Source organism: Mustela putorius, unplaced genomic scaffold (assembly GCF_011764305.1).
Source record: "Mustela putorius furo isolate JIRA1106 unplaced genomic scaffold, ASM1176430v1.1 tig00001075_pilon_pilon_pilon, whole genome shotgun sequence".
In the NCBI taxonomy this organism is placed as follows: Eukaryota; Metazoa; Chordata; class Mammalia; order Carnivora; family Mustelidae; genus Mustela; species Mustela putorius.
This window is the reverse complement of record NW_025421560.1, coordinates 2,704,153-2,726,031: the sequence shown is the minus strand read 5'-3', so window position 1 is coordinate 2,726,031 and position 21,879 is coordinate 2,704,153. Positions and strand designations below refer to the sequence as shown.

General features: G+C 49.1%; 1 protein-coding gene across 1 annotated transcript in view; it reads right to left on the bottom strand.

Moving 5' to 3' along the window:
- The window catches only part of KCNK1 (potassium two pore domain channel subfamily K member 1), a 42,724-nt gene extending 22,250 nt beyond the window's left edge, over positions 1-20,474 (bottom strand). Inside the window, exon 1 of the mRNA XM_045087261.1 lies at positions 20,045-20,474. Within this exon, the coding sequence (XP_044943196.1) occupies positions 20,045-20,399 (355 nt within the window). The 5' untranslated portion in view covers positions 20,400-20,474. The remainder of the gene's footprint in view (positions 1-20,044) is intronic.
- Positions 20,475-21,879: the final 1,405 nt, after the last annotated feature.

The window sequence follows — 21,879 nt, the reverse complement described above, 5'->3', positions numbered from 1 at the left end:
CAAATGGATAATGACATGTATGCGCCACGGGAGTGCCATGAAGACTGGTTTCACTGCCCTAAAACTCCTCTGTGCTCTGCTCACTCACCCCCCCCACACACAAACTCCACCCCTGGTAACAGCGTTTTTTACGGTCCCCGTAAGTTATGCTTTTTCCAGGACGTTATAGTTGCAATCCTATCTAGTCCGCAGCCTCCAGCATGCCTCACTTCCCTTAGCAGCAGGCACTGAAGGTTCCTCCAAGTCTCTCCAAGGCTTTGTAGAGTGTTTCTCTTTAGTGGTGAGTAATACTTCATCTTGGATGGACCACAGCTTATTTATTCACCCACCTCCCGAAGGACACTCTCATTTGTTTTGGAATCTCACTCAGACTGGGCTTTTACCGGCACCAAGCCAGGACTTGCCCTTGCTAAATCTTCATGGCGGTCTCGGCCTTCACCTGCTGACCCACGGGTGGCATCTGACACCACTCATGTGTGCCTCCTCTCCATGTCTCCATTATTCTCTTTGTAAGGTTTTATTTATTTGTCAGAAAGAGAGAGCGTGCATAAGCAGAGGGAGCAGCAGGCAGAGGGAGAAGCAGGGAGCCCAAAGAGGGGCTCAGTCAAAGGACCCTGGGATCATGACCTGAGCCGAAGGCAGATGCTTAACCAACTGAGCCACCCACGGGTCTCAATGTCTCCATTACTGATTGCTTGGCCTCTGGGCCATGGTGGCCACCTGGCTTTCCCATGACCTCACTGATGGCCTTCCCAGCTTCTCAATCAGTCCCTCCTCTTTCGGACCTGTGATGCTGCACTGCCCAGACCCACACATCCAACCATCGTTTCAGTGTCTCCATTTGGCTGTCCATTCCCCCCAGGCATCTAAACTTACCACGTCTCCAGGAGAGCTCCTGGGTCTCCTTCACCACCTCCCAACCTGCTTCTCTGGGTTTGTCCCCTCTCGGTCTGTGGCACCTTCAACTCAGTACTTCACGCTGAAAACCCTACAGCCATGCTCTCTCTTCTTGGTTCCTCGCTTTCACCTATGTCTAATCCATCATTAAATCCTGTTGGTTCTACCACTAAAGGATGTCCATAATCTATCTGATTCTCACCATCCCTGTTCTACTCTTGTGGTCTAAGCCATGGACCTCTCTCTGAAGATCACACTAATGGTCTACCAACGGGTCTCCCTGATCTGTCCAGCCTCCTATACTCTGTTCCCCAAATAGCAGCAGAGTGACCCTAGAAAACAAGTATTACTCTTCTGCTTCAAATCCTCAGGTGGTACTCAGTCTCTCACTCATAGTGAGACCCAAAGTCCTTATTATGGTCCATATTCTGTAGGATATGACCCCCACATCACATCTCTTGATCTTCACTGGCAATTATATCCTGCTATTCACCCAGCTCCAGTCACACTGGCCTCCGAGCTTCACGACTGCATACTCCTGACTCAGGGCCTTTGCACATGCTGTCCCTGCTGCCCGGAATGGTCTTTCCTCAACTATCCATTTGGCTGGCTTATTCATGGACTTTAGGTCTTTATTCAAAAGCTGCATAACTCAGAGAAGCCTACACAAGCCACCTTATGTAAAATATCAATGATCCCCTCATTCAAACCTTACTTCACCCTTCCCTACTTTATTTTTTCCCTTAGCATATATTTTATTTACTTATATTGCTAATATCATCATTCTTCCCTTCTAGGAACTAGATTCCACGGTGGGAACTGTGGTCTACATTGTTCCCTGATGTTCCTCAGCACCTAAAAATGTGCCCCGCATAATAGAGGTGTTTGAAAAGTGTTTAATACAAGTACTAAAGAATGCATGAGTGAATGAGAGAGTAAATGAATTCCACTTGGCAGAATCAAATCCATTGCTTAATCTTTTACAAAAACCCCAGTTACTAGGTTTGGTGTCTCACTGACTTATTACTCACCACATCACATGGGAAGAAGTACCAAAATTTCAAATAAAATACACAAAGCTGTGATGTTCTACTGGCTCAAACTTCCTATTTTATTCAAGAACTTAAAAGCACGAAAAGCAACAAAAATGTGATGGTCTTGGAGCCAGGTTCCCTTTGGGCAAGAGTACATTTGCTCTGTTTAATCCCATATTTAAAGCCTAGCAGTGGTCGGCTCACAGTGGGAATTCAAAAAATATTTATGGCTTGAATGAACACTAAATGTAGCTTTTGTTTTGGTCAGATATCATTAGTTCTTGAGCATGCTAGGCTGAACACACCCTCGGGGGTAGAGAGGTCTACTCCCACCCGTGCCCATATACCTATAAAACATTTCTATGGAAAAGATTTTTTTCCCACTCAAAGGCTGATAATTGCTATTAATCATATTTAAATGGCTCCTGAAATAGAGGGGGGAAAATGGGTATTTACCTGTCAGTATCATGAGAACTACAGTTTTGGAAAAGATTTTGTTTTTTTAGAGCAGTTCTAGATTCACAGCAAAATGGAGCAGAAGGTACAGAGAGTTCCCATATACCTCCTACCCCCACTCTTCCACAGCCTCCCCCCTTATCACCACCCCCTCTGCTGTGGGGCATCTATTATGACTGCTGGACCCACGGTGACACAGCGTCATCACAGAGAGCCCACAGTTTCTCTTGGGGCTCAGTCTTGCTGCTGTACAATCAATGGGTTTGGACAAATGCACAGCCACACACAACCATCATCACGCTATCATACGGAGTCACTTCACAGTCCTAAAACTCCTCTGTGCTCTGCCTACTGCTCCCTTCCCCCACCTCAAGATAATTCCATCTTAAAGCACTGGCCTATACAGCAGACAGGTTAGACCAGAAGACTACCTACATTCACACCTTCTCTTTTTGGAGTTGGGCCAACTCAAGTAGCAATGAAGGTGATAATAAGTCAGTTTCCCTTTGGAAGGAAACAATTGTTTCCTTACCTATTTAAAGGGTTCCATCTGGTTGAAATGACCACTTCATATGCAGATGCATGAGCTGAATCAGGCGTCTGTCTACTCCCAGGAGATGATGAGCTTGATTTTCCTTCAGCTTTTCATTAATTGATCTGAAGGAAGCATAAGTACAGGTTCATCAGCCCCAGGAGAGTTTTCTGGTGATCCTTTTACCAGTTCGGAACCCGAGGCCCCTCACAGAATCACGTCACCATGGGCAGCTGTGGCCATCACCATCCCATGAGCCCTATTTCTACTGAACACCCCGCCACCACACCTACTCGACTCTCTCAAAATCTGTCCGACTCCCTCAAAGTCCTCCCAGGACGGTCAGAGCACTTGGACTTGAGTCCCTATTCTGCCACTCCCCAGCTGCTTCTGGTCATACAAGACCCTCGTGGTCTCTGGTCGGTTTCACAGCTGTAAAACCCCGTGGATGGAGGTCTGCTCTGCCGTCCACACCGGACAATCCAAGAAAGGAACGGTAGTGAGAGCAGCTGGAAAGTCTCCAAGCGGTATTGAAATGCAAATATTCTTCTAGAGTGTTATTTCTTACTGTCCCCTCTTTATGTGATTCATTGTCAGGGCCAAACACCTGTTGTCACGATTTCTCGCACCCAGAAGAGTCCGTGAAACAAATGGGACTACTGTTCTGTTGTGGACAGAGGAGTATTCTAACATGTCCCCCCACCAGCCCCTCCTAAAAGCCACGATGGTTTTCCCTTGACGCCTGCCATGAACAGTTCGGTCATGGGTCTCTTGTACCCCTCCTTTCCAATCATCTCCCCATACCTCAACAACAAACCAAAAAAGCCCCCAAAAACAAACCATGGCATTTCAGACGCTGGAAACTATCAAAACTCGTCTCCTTTTCAGACCGTCTCTAAACGCTAATTTACTATTTTTACAGGGTGTTAGTCAAGATTTTGGACAAATTAGCACCACAATTTATTCTTCTATAGAGAAAGAGCAAATAGGACTCTAAATTCTCTCTTACAAAACTGGCAGTTGAAGGACCGTATAAAGTCAAGTATTCTTAGATTCAAGAATATTTCTTGAATTCATCAGAAAAACAAACATGAGGTTTAAATGGGCTAGCATCGTTTCCCAAGTACAATTATGCTAATCTAGCTTTATTAATGTACTGACCTACAGGGAAATGCCCTGGGGAAATGCCCTAAAATCTACACTCTAATGATGTTTTCTTCTTAAAAATGTCAGGTTTTTTGTAACATACTTTTACGGTTTCATACCTGCCAGAAGGATGCAAATGACAAGTCTGTCGAATATAGGGTAGATTTCTAAGGGTCAGGGGATGAACCAGCATTTGCTACAAGGCTCTCCAGCCCTGCTCTCCAGCCCTGCTTCTCACTGCTACTGTCGTACAAAATCACACATTAATCAGTACCATTTTCGCGGAGATGACTTTGGGATCAAACCAAAGTTAACAACGGCTAACCTAGCCTCTACAGGACCCACAGGGAGCCCGGCCGCAGAGCAGGTGGACACGAGACACTGGGAAGCCAGCTTTCTTAGCATTTCTGGGAAAAAGAAAAAGTACAGTCTCCTGGCTCTCGTCTTTACAGGAAAAGGCTGTTTCAGAGTTGAGAAGCTGTCCCCAAGGAAGTTCTGAGAGCTGACTTGCAAGAGAGCCTGATGAGGTGGAAACGCCAGAGGCAAAGCAGACAGGACGGCCAGGAAGTGTACCCAGGGCGCCTTCTGTGAAGGGGCACAAACCCAGGATAATCAGAAAAGCGTGGCTGTGCCCTTGAGATTGGCACATGGACAACAGAGGCCCCCAGTTAAGTGAAGGACAATGAAGCATGTCCGGTGGCTGGTGCGCAGCATGTGGTCAGCTAATGGTAGTAATTACTGGAATCATGGACCAGACCCCTGGTGAAGTCCAAGCAGATGGAGGGGACACAGCATTGCCAGGAGAGCCAGCAGCAGAGTCTGCACTGATCTCGGAAAAAGGATAAAAAGCCAGGACTGGTAGCATTATGAACAAAGGCACCCTTCAAGCCTCTTGTCCATTAACTGGCCTTATCCCCCTACCTGGTCAAAATGACGACTACAACGTCCCTCTCTGTGACTTCACCTGGTAATTTTGGTTGTTTGCATGTCAAAACCTATCAGCTTCAAATTAGAGTTGGTATGTTTGGTGGGGGCAGTGGGGGAGAAGAAAAAAAGGAGGAAACAGGGCAACTCTGGCCACGAGAAGTCTTCACATCAGGAAAGGAATCATTCCTTTGGGCAGCAGCCTTTGAGGAAGGGAGATAACATTCCCTGAACTGAATGGGCAGAGCACGAAGTCACCCCTGCTAAGAGGCTCTTCAGGCAAATGTCATTTTCATACCAAGCAGAACACAGAGCAGAGTTTTCCTTCTGGAACGAGCCAGCGGCACACACATGCAGCAGCAGAGAATGAGGGGAACTTCCTGTCGTGGTGTCTTGGGCAGACGCTGCCTGGTTTGGTCTCGGGGAAGTCCCCGGTGCCTCTTAGGGCCAGGGGCTCTGCAGGGACCAGGGCAGCCATTCCTCCAGCCCCAACCAAAGGGCACCAAACCAGAAGACAGTCTCTGCTGCTAAAGCTTCTAGAAGGCACTCTCCATTTAATGGGAAATGGGGCATGAGCTGCTGGGGAAAAGGTAGACCCTATAGGCACTTCAGGAGAGTGAACGAGTGAACGTAGGAAAAAGCCCAACGTGTGAGAACATCAAGGATGTTTCTTCAGGAACACACAGCTAGACTCTAGCCCAGCCTCATCTCACAGAGGAAACGAGTGGAAACAAATAAATGGTCTCACTCTGTACCCCAGTACACAGGAAGCACGCTGATCAATAACCATCACGCCTATTAGAATTACTAGTTACCAACCAGACATAAATACGACAAACTGTGCATGATGCCTAATTCTCAGGGCCAGGTCTCCGTTTTCAAGAAAGCATGCTAGAATGGAAGGAAGGGTGACGTTACTATGGGTATGATACTCAATCTACTCTAATTGTTTCAAGTAAGTCTTTTGGAAATACCAAAGTTCATCTGTATCAGTCTTCTATGGGGTTCTCTATTGCTCTGAGAGCACACGACCCCAGAGCCTTGGAGTGGGGGGGCGTGTCTGACCCCAAGATTTACTAGAACCGATGCTCAGAGATCAGATGGCAGATTTTGAAGAGATTATAAAAATCTGATTCACTTTGCTTTTGCTCATCAAACATGGCCCTGTACTGTCTATTCTCAGATTTGCTTATGAACTAGATCACGTACTGGTCCATCTCTCAGGTCCTTTGGGCAAAAACCTTGGCTAAAATAACCACCTGTGCACATGTCGGTTCAATATGGACCTAGTTTTTGAGTCTATACCATTCAAATAAGGTGACAAGGGAGAAAGAAAATTCTGTAGGTATGAATGTGTGTGCAGTTAAAAAAACAACAACAACAAAAACCACATCTAATGAGAAAGAAAATAAGATTATAAATTTAAAGATTTACGCTAGGGGCGCCTGGGTGGCTCAGTTGGTTAAGTATCCAACTCTTGATTTCAGCTTGGGGCGTGATCTCAGGGTCGTGAGATCGAGCCCCACACTGGGCTCCACGGTGGACATGGAGCGTGTTTAAGATTCTCTCCCTCTCCCTTGGCCACTCCCCCCAATTAAAAAAAAAAAGTAAGCTAAGTGGTGCCCTTTGCTCAAGGCATTTCTGAGTGTGCTATAGCAGTTTCATCATCCCAGCTTCTCCATGAAGTCAGAACAGACCTGGAATACTGGACAGCCTTGGGCAAAAAAATAAAAATCCTGAGAGATTAAATGGGTGCCACGCACTAAGAAATTACCTTGAGCAATTACAAAATGCAAAGAACTATATTTACAATACGTGCTCTTTGAACCCCCAAATATTCAGTAAGTTACAGTCTGGCTACTTGGGCCCTGGGCTACGATGGGGATTTTAGCAGGTCAAAGAAGAACTGACTTAGAGCAGATGAAGAGCAAGAACATGATATAGGCAATGGCTAGTCTACTAGAACTTTCTCAAACTACTCAGCAATGCCCATTTGTAACGAACTGAATTCCTAATTACAAATCATATCCATAGCCACAGCCTCAAGGGCTTATTTCATCTCCTGGCCAAGTCCCTGAGAAAGCAGGGTGGAGGGCCCAGCTCCCCACGGCTGCCCAGGGCCCCCAGAAGCCCGTGCAAAGCCAGGCATCTGGTCAGCCATGCCTGTGTGAGGAGGGGAAGGGGGACAGAACTGGTGCTTGTTCCCTTCCATGTTCCCTGCCACAAACACATCTAGAAAGAACTTACAGTCCTAGTTCCAGCAACAACTTGGCTTCTCACCCGCGCCTCAGGGTGAGGCTCGGTGTCCTGGCTGAGAACGTCCTGCTCTGCCAGCCCGGGGTCATCTCTCTTATCCCACCGCACCTCAAGGCCCAGGAAGTCCTGGTTATGCCCACCCAGGCGTCCTGTGGGAGGTCTGCCCTTGGCTCTCCGTACCCCACCCCTGCAACTCTGCCTTCACGCCCCGCTGTCCTCTGGGCCATTCTTGCCCTGTCCTTGCTCACTCTCCTCCACAGGCCGGGCGGCTTGTGGGTGAGCCATGGAGGCCAAGGCCTCGGAGCCAGGCTGCCCCACTCCAGCTGTCCCTGTTTCCAGCCGGGTGGCGGACAGCCGCACTGTCACAGCGTGGGTCGGGAGGTACATGGCCCCCTGCCCTTGCTCAGTCCAGAGCTTCCCGTGGTGGCAGACCTCTGCCTCCATGTCTACGCCTCCTGGCTGCCACCAGCCAGCAGGAAGCACCCCACACAGGTCAACCCCTCAAAATCCTAGAGCTGCTGCCAGGGCCCCAGTCAACTCAGCCATGAGCTCTCCCTGCGTTTGACAGTTTAGTCTCCGCTGCTGCCAGTCTGCAGGCTTTTCAAGGTCAGGGCTTAACCCTTCCCAGCGCTCTGTATGTGTCCTCACCTGGGGGCATAGGGCAGACAGTCCACCTTCCAGACACTAGAGCCACAGAAGCTTAGAGCCCACAAAGGATCTTTCTTGGTCCTTTCATCAAATCGAGACGAAACAACTAAACTCTGCAGACCTTACCAGCGAGTGTGTGCGGCTAACGACTAGCGGGGAGAGAACCCAGCCCCCCCCAGTCCATAGGCCAATGCTGCCCCCCCCCCCAGTCGACAGGCCGATGCTTTTGCACCTCTGGTGTGCACCAGCCCGCACTTACGTCCCTGGGCCATATTTCTTCAAGTTCCCCAGAAAATATTTCTAAGCAACATCTGACCTAGTCTATATAGGGCTGTAACATGTCCCCTAAAAAAGAAGTCACGATTCTCACTTTTCACTCAGTCAGGCCGTACTTTTCAGTACTAGTTCAGTCTGGTACCATGACCATCCTACTCGACAGCAGCATTCCCTGGCTCCTGAGGGGAAATCCACCCCCCCCCCCCCCCCCCTGGTTATGAGGGGACCCTGCTCTGTGCTGTTCCTGCCCTCAGCTGGCTGTGTGCAGGGGCTAGGACACCGAGCAGTGACAACGCGGGATGGCAGAAGCAGCTTCCCCAGACATACACAGCCCCGCCAGCCTCCGGGGAGCAGGACACAGGCTGGCCAGGCGCGGGAGGACCACCAGCGCACATCAGCACCCAGGACGCAGCTGGGTGACGGTGGAGGAAGGAAAATGGACAAGCAAGTTCAGGGGCAAACCTGTCTCTTCAGCCTCATTGGGATTACCTTCGCCAATCATAGGTGTTTGGCCAGAGCTGCTGGAAGATGCAGATTTAGGTCACATTCCAGAAACTACCAACCAACAGCACTTAGCCTTTTCCTTTTTCTTTTGTAATTTTAGTTTTGTTCTTCCCACCTTTGTTGGTTCAATTTTTAAACCCGGGATGCACTGCAGAGTTGCACCCTGGGCCCGACCTGGCGGATGACAGATTGCTGGTCCACACAGCAGAGAGGAGCCCTGCTGTGAGCGCGGGCAGCCTCCGCCCCCTCCCGCGGAGAGGTGCACCTGTGCAGGCTGCCCGTGGGCAGGGCTCCTGTCGGGGTTCCTGTGGGCCCTGGGGGGCACGTAGGATGGGGGGTAGATGGGTCACGAGGCGCGGTCTCCTCCCCAGCTCAGAACTCGGGGAGGCCCTGGGACAGGCGGCCAAAGCAGGACAGTCTCTCCGGCGCCTTGAATTAACCTAATCCCCGAACCACAGTCCTTAAATAATTGAACGCCCGGGTAACCAGTGTTCAAACATTTAAAGAATTTTAGCTACAGGGGCGTTTTAACCTTCCAGTTCTGGCGTCAAACAGTCGGCTCTCCCTCCTGTTGGTCACAGGCTCAGGCGACATCAAAAATACGGCATTTGGCACCCAAAAGGCACACACCTCAGATCCTCAATCGAGTACCTAGGAGCCATGTTATTGGAAGGGGATCATTTCAAACGGTAACCCAGCAAACTTAAAGCCAAACCGGAGAGATGAAAAGTACTCAGGTGGTTTGCAGAGTCACGTGATCGTTTCACCATCTGTTACAAACTGTAAATGTGTCTCTTTGAAGCTGACAGACCTCCTGATAAAATGCTTAGATCAATCCTTCACGGGGAACAAAAATTATGTTTTTCTTATTTATTCCCTAAAAACAGAAAAGACCTATGCTGATTTCTTGGTAATTAATGTTAGCTGCTCCTAAAAAAAAAAAAAATGCACTGAAGATACTTATTTACTGTTATTCTTTGACTATATATAAGGCAAATTTTAAACTGAACTATTATGTCAAATACTAAATATCCTGTTGTTAAATTTAATAAAAAAAGAAGCAAATCCTTCTCTTCCATCCATCCCCCCAGTTTTCCATACAGACTTATTTAATAGTAATTTAGAAATTTAGATACTCTTTCTCCATCTGGAAGTTGAAGTGTTTTAAATGACTATATATTTTAAATATATATATTTTTGTGTGTATATGTGTGTGTGTGTGTAAAATTACTATATATTTATTGTTCATCAAATGGCAACTCGACCCAGAAAATTCGCCCGCTCCATCTGGAACACTTCTCCTTCATCTCTACCTATGGACGCGGGATTTCAAGGCCAAGCTCAGATATCACCCCTCAAAAGCTTTCTTAAACTCGGCCGTCGTATACATGGTGCACAGGATGTAAGCTGACATCACAGCTGTTACAGGGCGAGCCTGGCCCTCAGGAGGCCACGTCAGAGTCAGTGCAGCCTCGTGGGGACCCCAAATACCCAGTAGCGACCTCAAGTCTGACGTGCCCATGGCTGAGCTTCAGATCCTCCAGCCGAAACCTGCTCCTTCCCTGGCCTCTCTGTGTCCTGGCAGGACTCAGACCAAAAACCTTGCGCTCAGTCTTGATAATTCTTTTCCCAACACCTCCTATCCAGCCCATCAGCAAACCCTATTGGCTCCACCATCCATGTGTATCTGAAATCTGACCACCTCTCCCCACCTACTTCCACCACCTGCTCCAGAAGCCACCCACGGGCCTCATCTGGGGCACAGCAAATGTCCTGCTTTGGGCCCCCGCTTCCACCCTTGTCCCCTGACACTGGCCTGAGTGACCCTGGTAGAACAGTGGGTCCGATCACATTACCCTTTCCTGCAAACTCTCCCGCCCGGGGCTTTCCACCTCACTCAGAGAAAAGCCCAAAGTTTTGCAGTGGCCGAGGACATGCTGTCCCATCTGCCCCCTTCCCTTCTCCTTGACCTTGGCACGTGCTGTCTTACTCAGCGCCAGCCACGATGGCTTTCTAGCCACACCTCCAATGCAGGGACTCTGTTCTAGAACAGTTCCCCAGACGGCGGTAAGCTGGCTCCCTGCAATTCGACCCCATTCTGACGCTGTCTGCTTGCAGGTGATGTCAGATCCCGCAGGTGAAGGGCTCCGTCCCACAGGACCATCCCACTTCAGACGCCTGTCAAGTCTGGGTGATCAGCTGTGCTTCTGACTTGGCTGCCGCAAATCCGAGTTTCCATGATCCCTGCGCTGGGATCAGTTAATTTGCTAGAGCAGCTGATAGAGCTCAGGAAAACAGTCTGGTCACTGGGTCACCAGTTTATCATAAAAAGATGTAGCTCAGGAATAGCCAGAGGGAGAGAGGTCCGGAAGGGGAGGCTGGGAGGGTCCCAAGTGCAGGAGCTTCTGTCCCTGTGGAGCTGGGGGTGTGTCCATCCCCTAGTGCAGATCTGTTCGCCAACCTAGGCGCTCCCTGAACCCCGAGCTATGGGGATATTTATGAAGGCTCCCTCATGATGACACAAGAGAGGCTTAGCCGCATTTCCAGCTCCTCTCCCCTCTCGGGCTGATGAGAGTGGGGCTGAAAACTCCAAGCTTCTCATCATGGCTCCATCTGTCTGGTGACCAGCCCCCCCTGCCCAGAGCACAGGCAGAGCTGCCTTATAGAACAGAAGGCTCTCTTGGTGCTCCAATTGGGAACTTACAAAGGTTTTAGGAGCTCTGTGCCAGGAACAACAGGGCAGAGACCAAGATGTGTCTTCGATTATCTCCCACTTAGTCATCTAATTTACCGTACATCCTTCCTCCTGAGCCTAAGTGCTCAATAAATATTTGTTCAAGAATGCGTGCCTCTCTCCTTTTTGCAGATTACTCAGGGCCTTCCACAGTGTACGTGTGTACACAAGGCCCTCAGATAGGACTATCTTTACAGAAATACCTACAGGAGCCACTGGAGCAACGTGAGCCTGTTTCCTTATCAAGATGGTGAAATTAGATCTAAGGTCTCCTGAAAACCATTAAGAGCTTTAGAAACGTCCTCCTTTTACAGAAGAGGAAATAGATTCAGACACGGGAAGAAACGTGCCTTCCTCTGCACTTACTGACCTCCTACTGAGTGCCAGGAATGCAGCATGAGGCCAAGACAGTGCTCATTCGCGAAACCTCTCTTTCAGGGAGACAGACATGAAAACGAATCATTTCCGTCCGAGGTCCTTCCTAAGTGCTCTAACAGGGAGAACAGAATATTCCAATATAAGGTGGTGTCCCGGATGTCATGGGGACCAGCAGGCAGAAGAGAAAGAGCAGGGATTCCCCCTCCCTGGGAAGACCGGAAGCAGAGCCCGCCTCTGTGCAGCCCCCACCCTGTGGGTGCCCAGCTCAGCCTTCCCTAGGGCAGCACTCTTCCCTGGGATATGAGCGCCCCCCCCCAACGCCCCCCGCCACTCCCCTCCTCAGTGCACACTTGGGCGACAGGTGTCACCTTGAGTAAACAGCTTAACTTGGGTCCCCGGGCCACCTAAGCATTACAAGACACAAGCCTTATCATTCAGCCTCCGTCCTTCCTCCTCCTTCTCCTTCCTTTCCTTCTTGCCTTCCTTTTAGTTGAGGTACAGCTGACACACGACACTGACAGCATTACATTACTAAAGGTGCACAACATAGCGATTCGACAAGTCTGTTCTTCAGTTCTTATTTCTAATGTGCAACCCACTGACCACATTCTGAAATCAAACCGTTTTTTTATTGCATGTTTTTTCCTTCTCAGCTCCGCCCCCACAGCCAGGTTCATATGGCTCTACATTACCTGGTCACTGAGTCCCTGGGCAGCTTTCTGCCCGAAAGCTCATCACCAGGTACCAACAGCTAAAGCCACACAGGCTTTCATTTCACAAAGCAAGTCCACCTTGGTCAGAGTACCCCATGCAAACAGTTAGAATCTGACCCCAGAAGCAGGAAGACAGTAGCCGGTGAGGAAACACTGCCCATGTCAAACACAGCCCAATTAATCTCTTTGGTATAAGAACTGATTCTGTTTCACAGATCAAAGAACGGGAAGACGAATGCAACTAGAAAATACACGACTGCTGGTCTGACTCATGCCCAGGGACAGAATCACAGTCCTTCTAGCTCTACCTCCTCGATGCCTCCAAATCCCCCTTCACCCCAGTCTTTTTTTTTTTTTTTAATATTTACTTATTTATTTATTTGACAGAAATCACAAGTAGGCAGAGAGAGGGGCGGGGGGGGGGGAAGGCTCCCCACTGAGCAGAGAGCAGAGAGCAGGACTCGATCCCAGGACCCTGAGATCATGACCTGAGCCGAAGGCAGAGACTTAACGTACTGAGCCACCCAGGCGCCCATCTTTACCCCAGTCTTCATTTTAACCTTGGGTCAGGGGCATGGCCCTGCACCCACAGAGAGTGCCCACCAACTCTGAGGACAAGGATCTGCCAAGATTGAATAAAGATGTCAGAGCACGAATGGAGTCTGGGAGACTAGAGGACACCCCTCACCTCCCACTGGTAACAGGCAACATGATCGCAGCCCAGTCAGACATCCCAGTACCCCATGCATTTGGCTCCAGCTGGGATCGAATGATGTCTCTTGAGAATAAAATCTAGCACAGTGCAATTCTATGCCAAAGAGAGGGTAGAATATAGACAGTCTCTCTGTCCCGAAACCGACTTGTAGGTAGTTGAACCACATGAAATCACTGTATGGGTCAAAACAACCAAGCACCGACAATTCCACACACTCCAAACTTAGCGTCCTCTTCAGCGCTGTGGAGGACGGATGCTCTCCCCGCCAACAGCAGTCCAAGGAGCAGCGTCATAAAACAGCTCGTCCTGAAAGGCACCAGATTTCCCACTAGGTTACTGGGACCATAGAAAATTACATTCTTGACAAGATTTACAGTTAAGTCATAAAAGCAAATGTGTAATTTCTTTCGTGTTGTCATTTATAATGGCAACAGTATGTTCCAAAGGTCATACAATAGGCATAGATAACAGCAAATTTATAGTTTAAAAAAAAAAAAACCTTCGAAATGCTGAAGAACTGATGTTTTATAGACAGGGATGGGTTTACACAGTAAGCACCAGGACACAGTCTATCACTAGGTGGAAATGTTTCTAGGATTTATTACACATTTCTCTGCTTTCTTAAATAGAGACATACTGAAATATTATTCTTGATAATTCAGGGTTATCAATTATTCTGCTGTGTTCTCAAATAATGATGTCTTATTCATATGAAGTTGTTGGTTGCAAAAGCAAAGACATAAACATTTTGTTTCTTAGGGCACCATGGCGGCTCAGTGGGTTAAGCGTCTGCCTTCAGCTCAGGTTGCGATCTCAGGGTCCTAGGATGGAGTCCCACATCAGGCTCCCTGCTCAGTAGGGAGTCTACTTCTCCCTCTTCCCCTGCTCCTCCCCAGCACTCCTGCTCTCTCTCTCTCTCTCTCTCTCACCCCTCTCTGTCTCAAAAAAAATCTTTAAAAAAATTTTTTAAAATTAAAAAATAAAAAATGCTGTTTCTTGTGCTCCTATATTTGTTTTTGTCTGTTTCAGTTCAACAACAACAAAAAAAACCCCACACAAAAAACAGCACTTCTGTGTTCATTTACTGGGGCTTCCATAAAAAAGTACCACAGCCTAGGGGGCTTGAGTAACAGAAATTTATTTTCTCAAGGTTCTGGAGGCCGGAAGTTCAAGATTAAGGTGTTTGCAGGCTTGGTGTCTTCTGAGACCTCCGTCTTTGACTTGCAGATGAAGCCTTCACATTGTGTCCTCATTTTAGCTTAATCACTTCTTTAAAGGCCCTATCTCCAAATATACAGTCACATTTTTTTTTTTTTTTAATTTGAGAGAGAACACACAAGCTGGGAGAAAGGCAGAGAGAGAAGCAGCTCCCTGCTGAGCAAGGACCCCCATCCCCACCACCACCCTCCATGCAGGACTCCATCCCAGGACCCTGAGGCCGAAGGCCGATGCCTAATGACTGAACCACCCAGGCACTGCCACTGTCCCATTTTGAAGTACAGGGGTGAGGACTTCACCCTATGAGTTCTGGAGACACACTCAGCCCATAACAACCTCCTATTGCTAGACACCATGCAAATCTCAAGCTCTTAACCCAGATACATCAGGATTCAAATCAAGGCTACCCCATTTCTAGTTCTGTGACGTAGGTAAGGTCACTCAACCTAAGTTTTAGCTGCGGCCTCTGAAGTGAGGATAACGACACCGATACCTCGAGACAGGTTTTTACATAAAGTGTTCAATGCAAGTTGGTTTTTCAAAATATCACTTCATTTTTCTGATTTTTGAAGTATTTGTCTTTTCACAGCCTTTCCCTTAGGCCTGCCCATAGCTGTGCCTTTCCTTCTTGAATCTGTTGGGGGCTTCCAAACCAGATGACTAAATTTGTTAGAATTAGATATAAAGGCTCAAAACCAAGCCCTAAGGCTTTCCTGCGAATAAGGAATGCAAACTTGAGCACGTGGGATTTCAGATTTCTTGCAGCTGATAGTATGCTTGTCTGTTTCTTGACATTTCTGTTCCACATACAACACAACATCTGCCACCCACTTTAGATGGGGCAATTCTAATGTGAGGTGTGGCTTTGTCAGCACTTATAAAGGGGGGGGAGGGGCAGTGTCATTCTATGATAATCATTTTTGTTTTGGAAGTGGTTGGGATGGTAGCAACTAATTTAAAAACTTCATGCCCCTGAAAAAACAGCACAAGGAAGTCTCAGAGGCTAAACCGTCTTCTAGAAAGTTTTCCAAAAGGAAGCGGAGCACTGAGCACCCCTGACTCAGAGCTCCTTCCAAGTCTCATTCTAAAAGTTTGGCAAACTTTTTCTGCAAAAGGCCAAGCTGTGAAACGTTTAGGTTTTGTGGACACACGTGGTTTCTGTCACAAAGACTCAACTCTGCCACTGTAAAGATGTGACCCAGAAACCATCACCAGCCCACCGCTATTAGCTTCCAAAAGTTCCATATGGATTTGTGGCAAACAGTAACCCATTTCTCCTAATGAATAGAGTTTGAAAACTCAGGGTCAACCTGGCACCCCCATTTCTTTCTCCCACCTTCTCTTTCCTGAAAACAGCCAATGCTGTAGCAGCTCCCTGCCTTACTGAACCAAAGGCCACTGCAAAATAAGCCAGATTGAGTTCCTGTCCTCAGCGCTTTACTTTTATTTATTTATTTTTTAAGTAGGCTCTACACCCAGCACAGAGCCCAATGCAGGGAACACAGGGCTTGAATCACCACCTTGAGATCAAGACCGGAGCTGAGTTCATCAAGAGTTGGACACTTAACCAGCTAAGCCAGTCAGGCACCCCTCTGAGCGCTTAAGAGTTCTGAAACCTCTCTTGGTAAAAAGGGATAAGGCAGCGAGTCCTGATGATGAGGGAGCAGGAGGCTGGCTGAGGACAAAGCAATACCTGGCACCTTGCACCCCCTCTACCCGCTCCCCTCGGTAATGTGTGTGACATTCCTCAGGCACCCCTGACCGCCATAAATGAGAAACAAAGAGTTAACTTGCAGAAATCACAATCCTGCAAGACAGGAGTCTCCCTTGGTTTACCAATGTCCTAGAGATTTACAACAAAGAAGTTACCTTATCAATAGCAGAATTTCCAGAGGCAAATAACTCAGTTCCTCAAGCCCTAAATAAAGTCAAATTTTGGGATGCCTGGGTGGCTCAGTTGGTTAAGCAGCTGCCTTCAGCTCAGGTCATGATCCCAGCGTCCTGGGATTGAGTCCCACACATCAGGCTCCTTCCTTGGCAGAGAGCCTGCTTCTCCCTTTGCCTCTGCTGCCACTCTGTCTGCCTGTGCTCACTCTCGCTCCTCTCTCTGACAAATAAATAAATAAAATCTTAAAATAAAATAAAATAAAATAAAGTTAAATTTCTTCTAAACCCAAATCTCACTAACAAGGACACTTGATAGGAGAAATGTGAAACTTTATCTCTAGATCTCCAAGATAGTGTCGAGAATCATTCCCAAGCATATGGCCCATTGATACACATCTAAAGGGTCTCACAAGAAGATTTTTAGTACTAGTAATAAATAACCTTTCTCCCAACAATAGCTAGCCCCTCAAGGTCCTGGAGACCTTGCTTCCAAAATTCCTTAGAGACTAACATCACCCCCTTTGTTCTCACCCAACTCCTGTGTATATAATCAGCCACTCCTCAGGATAACGGGGCAGCATCTCCGTCTGCCCATGGGTCCTGTCCCCGTGCTCTAATAAACCACCATTTTGCATGTCTCAAGAATTCTTTCTTGGTCATCGGCTCTGGACCTCAGCCCACAGAACCCCACCTAGGTTCTAGAACTTCATCACTGATACAAGGCACCAAGCTGACAGCGGACAACAACTGGCTGTCTTGGACTCCTACTTACAACACAGCACAAGGAAGAACCACCTGAGAGTCACCTGCCCACAAAACTCTATTTTTACCAAACATCAGCATGACAGAATCCTGCTTAAGGGGATGAACAAAGAAGCAAACATACAGTACACAGACATGACAAATTGTTCCTTATTATTTCTTAATTCCCAAGTGTCACCTACATGTCCCTTCATCCTTGAAAAAAAAAAAAAACAAAACAAAAGAAAAAGCAAAAAACAAAACCACAGTATCAAAGTTGTATGGGAAATACCTCAGTCTATAATGCCTCCTTTTGTTTTTATACAGCTCTTCCCTCTGGAAAGGTAAAAGGGTACCGCACTTTCCCCTCCCATCCCCACACAGATCCCATGTCCGTGTTGCTGTATCTTTTTCAATCCAAGAGAAGTAAAGAGACATTTGGTTGTTTGAAATCATTCACGGGGTCCTTGGGGGAGCAGAGATTCAACTCAACATCCCTGAATCACCAACCTAAGTCTTCTTCCAAAGAGACCAGAAGCCTCGACCAGGTCCTCACAGGAATGGGAGCTGATACTCTCTGAGATGAGAACATTCTACCCTAAGCCCATTCGTGTTCCTGGGTTACAGCGATTTCTACTCAGAACATCAACTCTGTGATGCCCACCGTTAAGGCTCTGGGCAAGCCAGGGCTGACTGTACTGAGAGACTGGGGGACAATGAGCTCAGAGATTTGCCATTGGCAGCGCTGGAAGAGTTAAACAAACAGAACCACAACATGCCTTAGAGCTCTCTGAAAGAGAAGCATGGACCACAATTCCGCTTCAAGTTGTCTAGTATTTTTCCAGAAAACATTTTTCTAGTAATGAAGCAGACTGGCTTCATTCGACAAACCGTCTGACCCCTGCCACCACACCAGTGTGCTGCTACCACCTGGGACATCAAAATGTGCCAGATCCTGGGTCAACACAAAAATGTAGAAAATTCTGAAGCTTACCGGAACTCTATTTGAATTAATCAAGTCAATTCTACCAATGACAAAAATTCATTGATTTGCTGACTTTACAAACCAAGAGGCACATCTTTCATCTAGTGTATCCTTAAGTGCCCCCAAGTGAACTCTTGTTTTGCATGAAAACAGACTTTCCTGGGAACTACAATGTAATCTGAATACCAAAAATAAGACATCTATCCCCACTTAAAAAAAAAAAAACAAAAAAAAAAACCAGGAACTGCAATTTTCCTAATTTTCAAAAAGGGAGGAGAGGGAACCTGGGAAGTAACTCTCTATTCAAGATGTAAACTCCTATTTTTGAGATTTAAATGGCTTTAATTGTATTTAATTTAATGTGATGAGATTAGGCATGAGCTGTGTCAGTCATGGAAAAAATCCCACCCAGTAAAAGCAAACACTTAATATTGTTCTTATCGTGGTTCTGCCTTTAAAATACCAATACTTAGAAAACACTAGAAATGTTAACGTTTACTCAACATTGTGACCCAGTTCTAAGACCTTCTGTAGTGGGTGGAAACAGTGCCGCAGAGAATGAATGATTTTTGATTGAGAAATCATTCAAATGTACTTCAAAGGAAAAGCATGGTGACTTAAATGACGGGAGGCTGGGAGCCTGACAAAGACAATGGAGGCAGCCCTTGTCAAAATAAAAAAAGACTGGTGTTGGCAAAGTGGGAAAGAGAGCACTCTTGATTAGCGCGAAGCTTATCACCGTCTCTAGAATATCACAAAGCAAGCTAGATTTGTTCACGGCAGTTTGGTAATGCACCCCAGACTTCCAAATCGTTGTTTTACAGGATTTATATGGAAAGTGTACTATTAGTATCACTTATTACCAAAACATTCAACCGGGTTTAGCCCAAGGGCATTACAAATAAACCCTGGGAGGCGCCGAGCAGGTGGAGTGAAGAAGAATTGTTGCCACACAAAGTTGATTCACCTGCTCCGGAGGTGGGTGTGGGGCGGGCCCGGTATCCTAGCAGGGGTCACCCGGGGCCCGGATTCCAGGACTGCCCAGGTAACTAGGAAGTGCGTGACCTTGTTCCTGCCAAGACCGACGGCTGAAAGATTCCATCTCCTGGATAAAAAAGGGGACTTCGCTGAACGTTCTTTGAGAGACTTTCCAGGGCTCAAATATCAGTTTATAAATATCTCCAACCAAGTGGGTGCGCCTCGCTTAGCCGCCGGGAAAATCCAGCGTTCATTCATCTAATCCCGCACAGGAAGGGCGCCCTGGGGCACGCGCCGGCCGCGCCCGCACCCCAGGACGCTCCTCCACTCCTGAGCGTCCTACCGGGTGAGCAGGGCGGGGAAGTGTCGCTGCGAAGTTTAAGGGCGGCCTCGCACACCTGAAGTTGAAAAAAAAACTGCTGAATCAGGGTGCCCCCCATTTCGCCAGACTCGAGGCGATCGGATGCTCCCTTCCCGCACCCCCTCCTCCGACTCCGAAAAGAAACCGGATCCGCCAGTCGGCTCAGAGGTCACCCGCGAAGAGCAGGGTGATGTCATCCGGCCACCCCTACAACCGCTCCCCAAAGAGCAGAGAGGCGAGAAATCTATGCATCACCGGGACGAGGCACCCTCCGGAAGGGGACCCCTGAGCGCAGCCTCAGCCCTGCGGGGTGGGGGCGGAGGACGGTGCGAGCACTCGGAGCGGTGGACGGGCTCCAGCATCCCCCCGCCCCGCCGCGCGGCGGCCGGGATGCTCCAGATCCCCACCGGACAGGCAGGGGCAGGGAACCGCGGAAAACGGGACGCGGGCCCTGAAGCCCCCCTAGAAACCCCGGCCGAAGGCTTTAGGGACCACTCCCCGGAGTTACGCGCGGCGACACCCAAGGCGCGTTCGGTGGCCGCCGCGCCGGTTTCCGGCTCCGGAGCCCGCGATGCGCGCCGCGGGGGGGCCAGGGGAGGGGCCGGGGCGGCGGGCAGGGGGCCGTGGGCCGCGGCCGCCCGCGCGGCGGGCCTCCCTCTACCTGTGGTGGAGAGCACGGTGCTGGCGAAGAAGAGCGCGGAGGTGAAGTCCCAGTTCCAGTTGCCCGAGGCGTTGCTGAGCACCGACACGCCGTAGTTGCTGGCCTCCAGCACGCGGCCCAGGAACTGCTCGAGCTGCTGCTCCGACAGGCACTCGTGCTCCTCCAGGAAGCGCCGCTTCAGCTTGCGCAGCTCCTGGCGCAGCAGGTCCTCGTAGGGCAGCTCGACCGACGAGAAGACCACGGCGCCGAACACCAGGTAGAGCAGGTAGCCGAGCACCAGGAAGCCGAAGCACCAGGCCGAGCGGTGCCGCTCCACCAGGCGCACGCACGAGCTGCCGGCCAGGGACTGCAGCATCTTCCCCCCGCCGCCGCCGCCGCCGCCACAGCAGCCGCCGCCACAGCCGAGGCCCACGCCGCAGACCGGCCCGAGCGCGGCCCGCCGCCCCGCCGCCGCTCGGCCCCGCCCCTGCCCCGCCCCCTCAACGCCCCGCCGCCGCTCGGCCCCGCCCCCGGCCCGCGCCCACTCCCCACGCGCGCCCCCGGCGCTCCCCGGCTGCGGCGTCTGCCTGCGATTGGCTCGCCCCGGAGAGGTTTTTCTTCCTTCTTTTCCTGCTTCCCTGCAATATAAAAGGCCCCGATGATGTGGCGCTGACGTGGGTGCCGGCTCAGGTAACCCGAGAGCCGGCTGAGACCGCGTGGCAAACTTGGCCGGACCGCCGGGACTGGGAGCGCGGCCCGGGCACCCCCGCCCATCGCGTGGTCCCGCGGAGTGGACGGGGGTCGCTGGCGCGCAGACCCCTGTCCCGCCGTCGCCCCCGGCACCTCCTGCTCCCTCCTGGCTTCTGTAACCAAAGCTCGGCGGACCGCGGGCCGGGGGTGACCGTCTGCGCGGCAGCGCGCTGGCTGTCCCAGCCTCTGCTCCCACCCACACCTCCCACCTATTTTGTCTTAATTGGGGCCTGTATTACCAAATAGCGAGCTCTGGAATCCCTCCTTCGTCTGCCCAGTGGCCCAAGCCTTGAGCGATGTGGTGCCAACGGTGATGGTGAAAATATCAAAACCCCAGGGTTGGAAGGCACCTTGGGTCATAGAGATCTACAGTCCCCAACCCCGCAAAAGAATCTGAGAGTAAAGTAGAGTTTGGGAAAGGCACCTTTCTGAACTCTCGCTGTTTGAAACGTGAAGAGGGAAGCAAGTTCCCTGTGTGCCAACGAACAGAAGAAATTCAGCTTTCCCAAGTGTTTCTTTTAAAGTGACAGGGTCAGTGAGCCACCTGACCACGGAGGAGAGTGAAAACCGGGGCACCCTTCTGGAAAGGCAATATGGCAATACATTCCCAGAGCCTTGAAGCGTTTGTGCTTCAAGGTGATTCCATGATGTGTCCTAAGAAAAAAATAATCGGGTAAAGATTTATAGACAGGCTATTCATAAATAATACAGGGATATTATTATATATGCAATACGTATGCATGTGTTTATTATGAAATGAGTAAGAATCGGGAACAATTAAAATGTTTCAAGTACGGGAATGGCTAAATAAATTATGGTATCTCTACAGCATAGATATACAGCTGTGGAAGATGGATCTGAAGACTACTGAAGCTACGTGATCTTATGTATTGAAGATACACAGTCTTATGTACAGAGTCTCAGACACATCAGCTGGCTCCCAAAAGTCATCTTTGAGTGATAGTGGAGTACATAGGTGACTTTTATTTCGTGTACATTTTTATAGTTTTCAAATATTCTGCAGAAATGTTTTTTTTTCCATGCAGTCGATCTATTTGTCATATACTATTATATTTTACAGTACAAAATACAAATATTTATATATT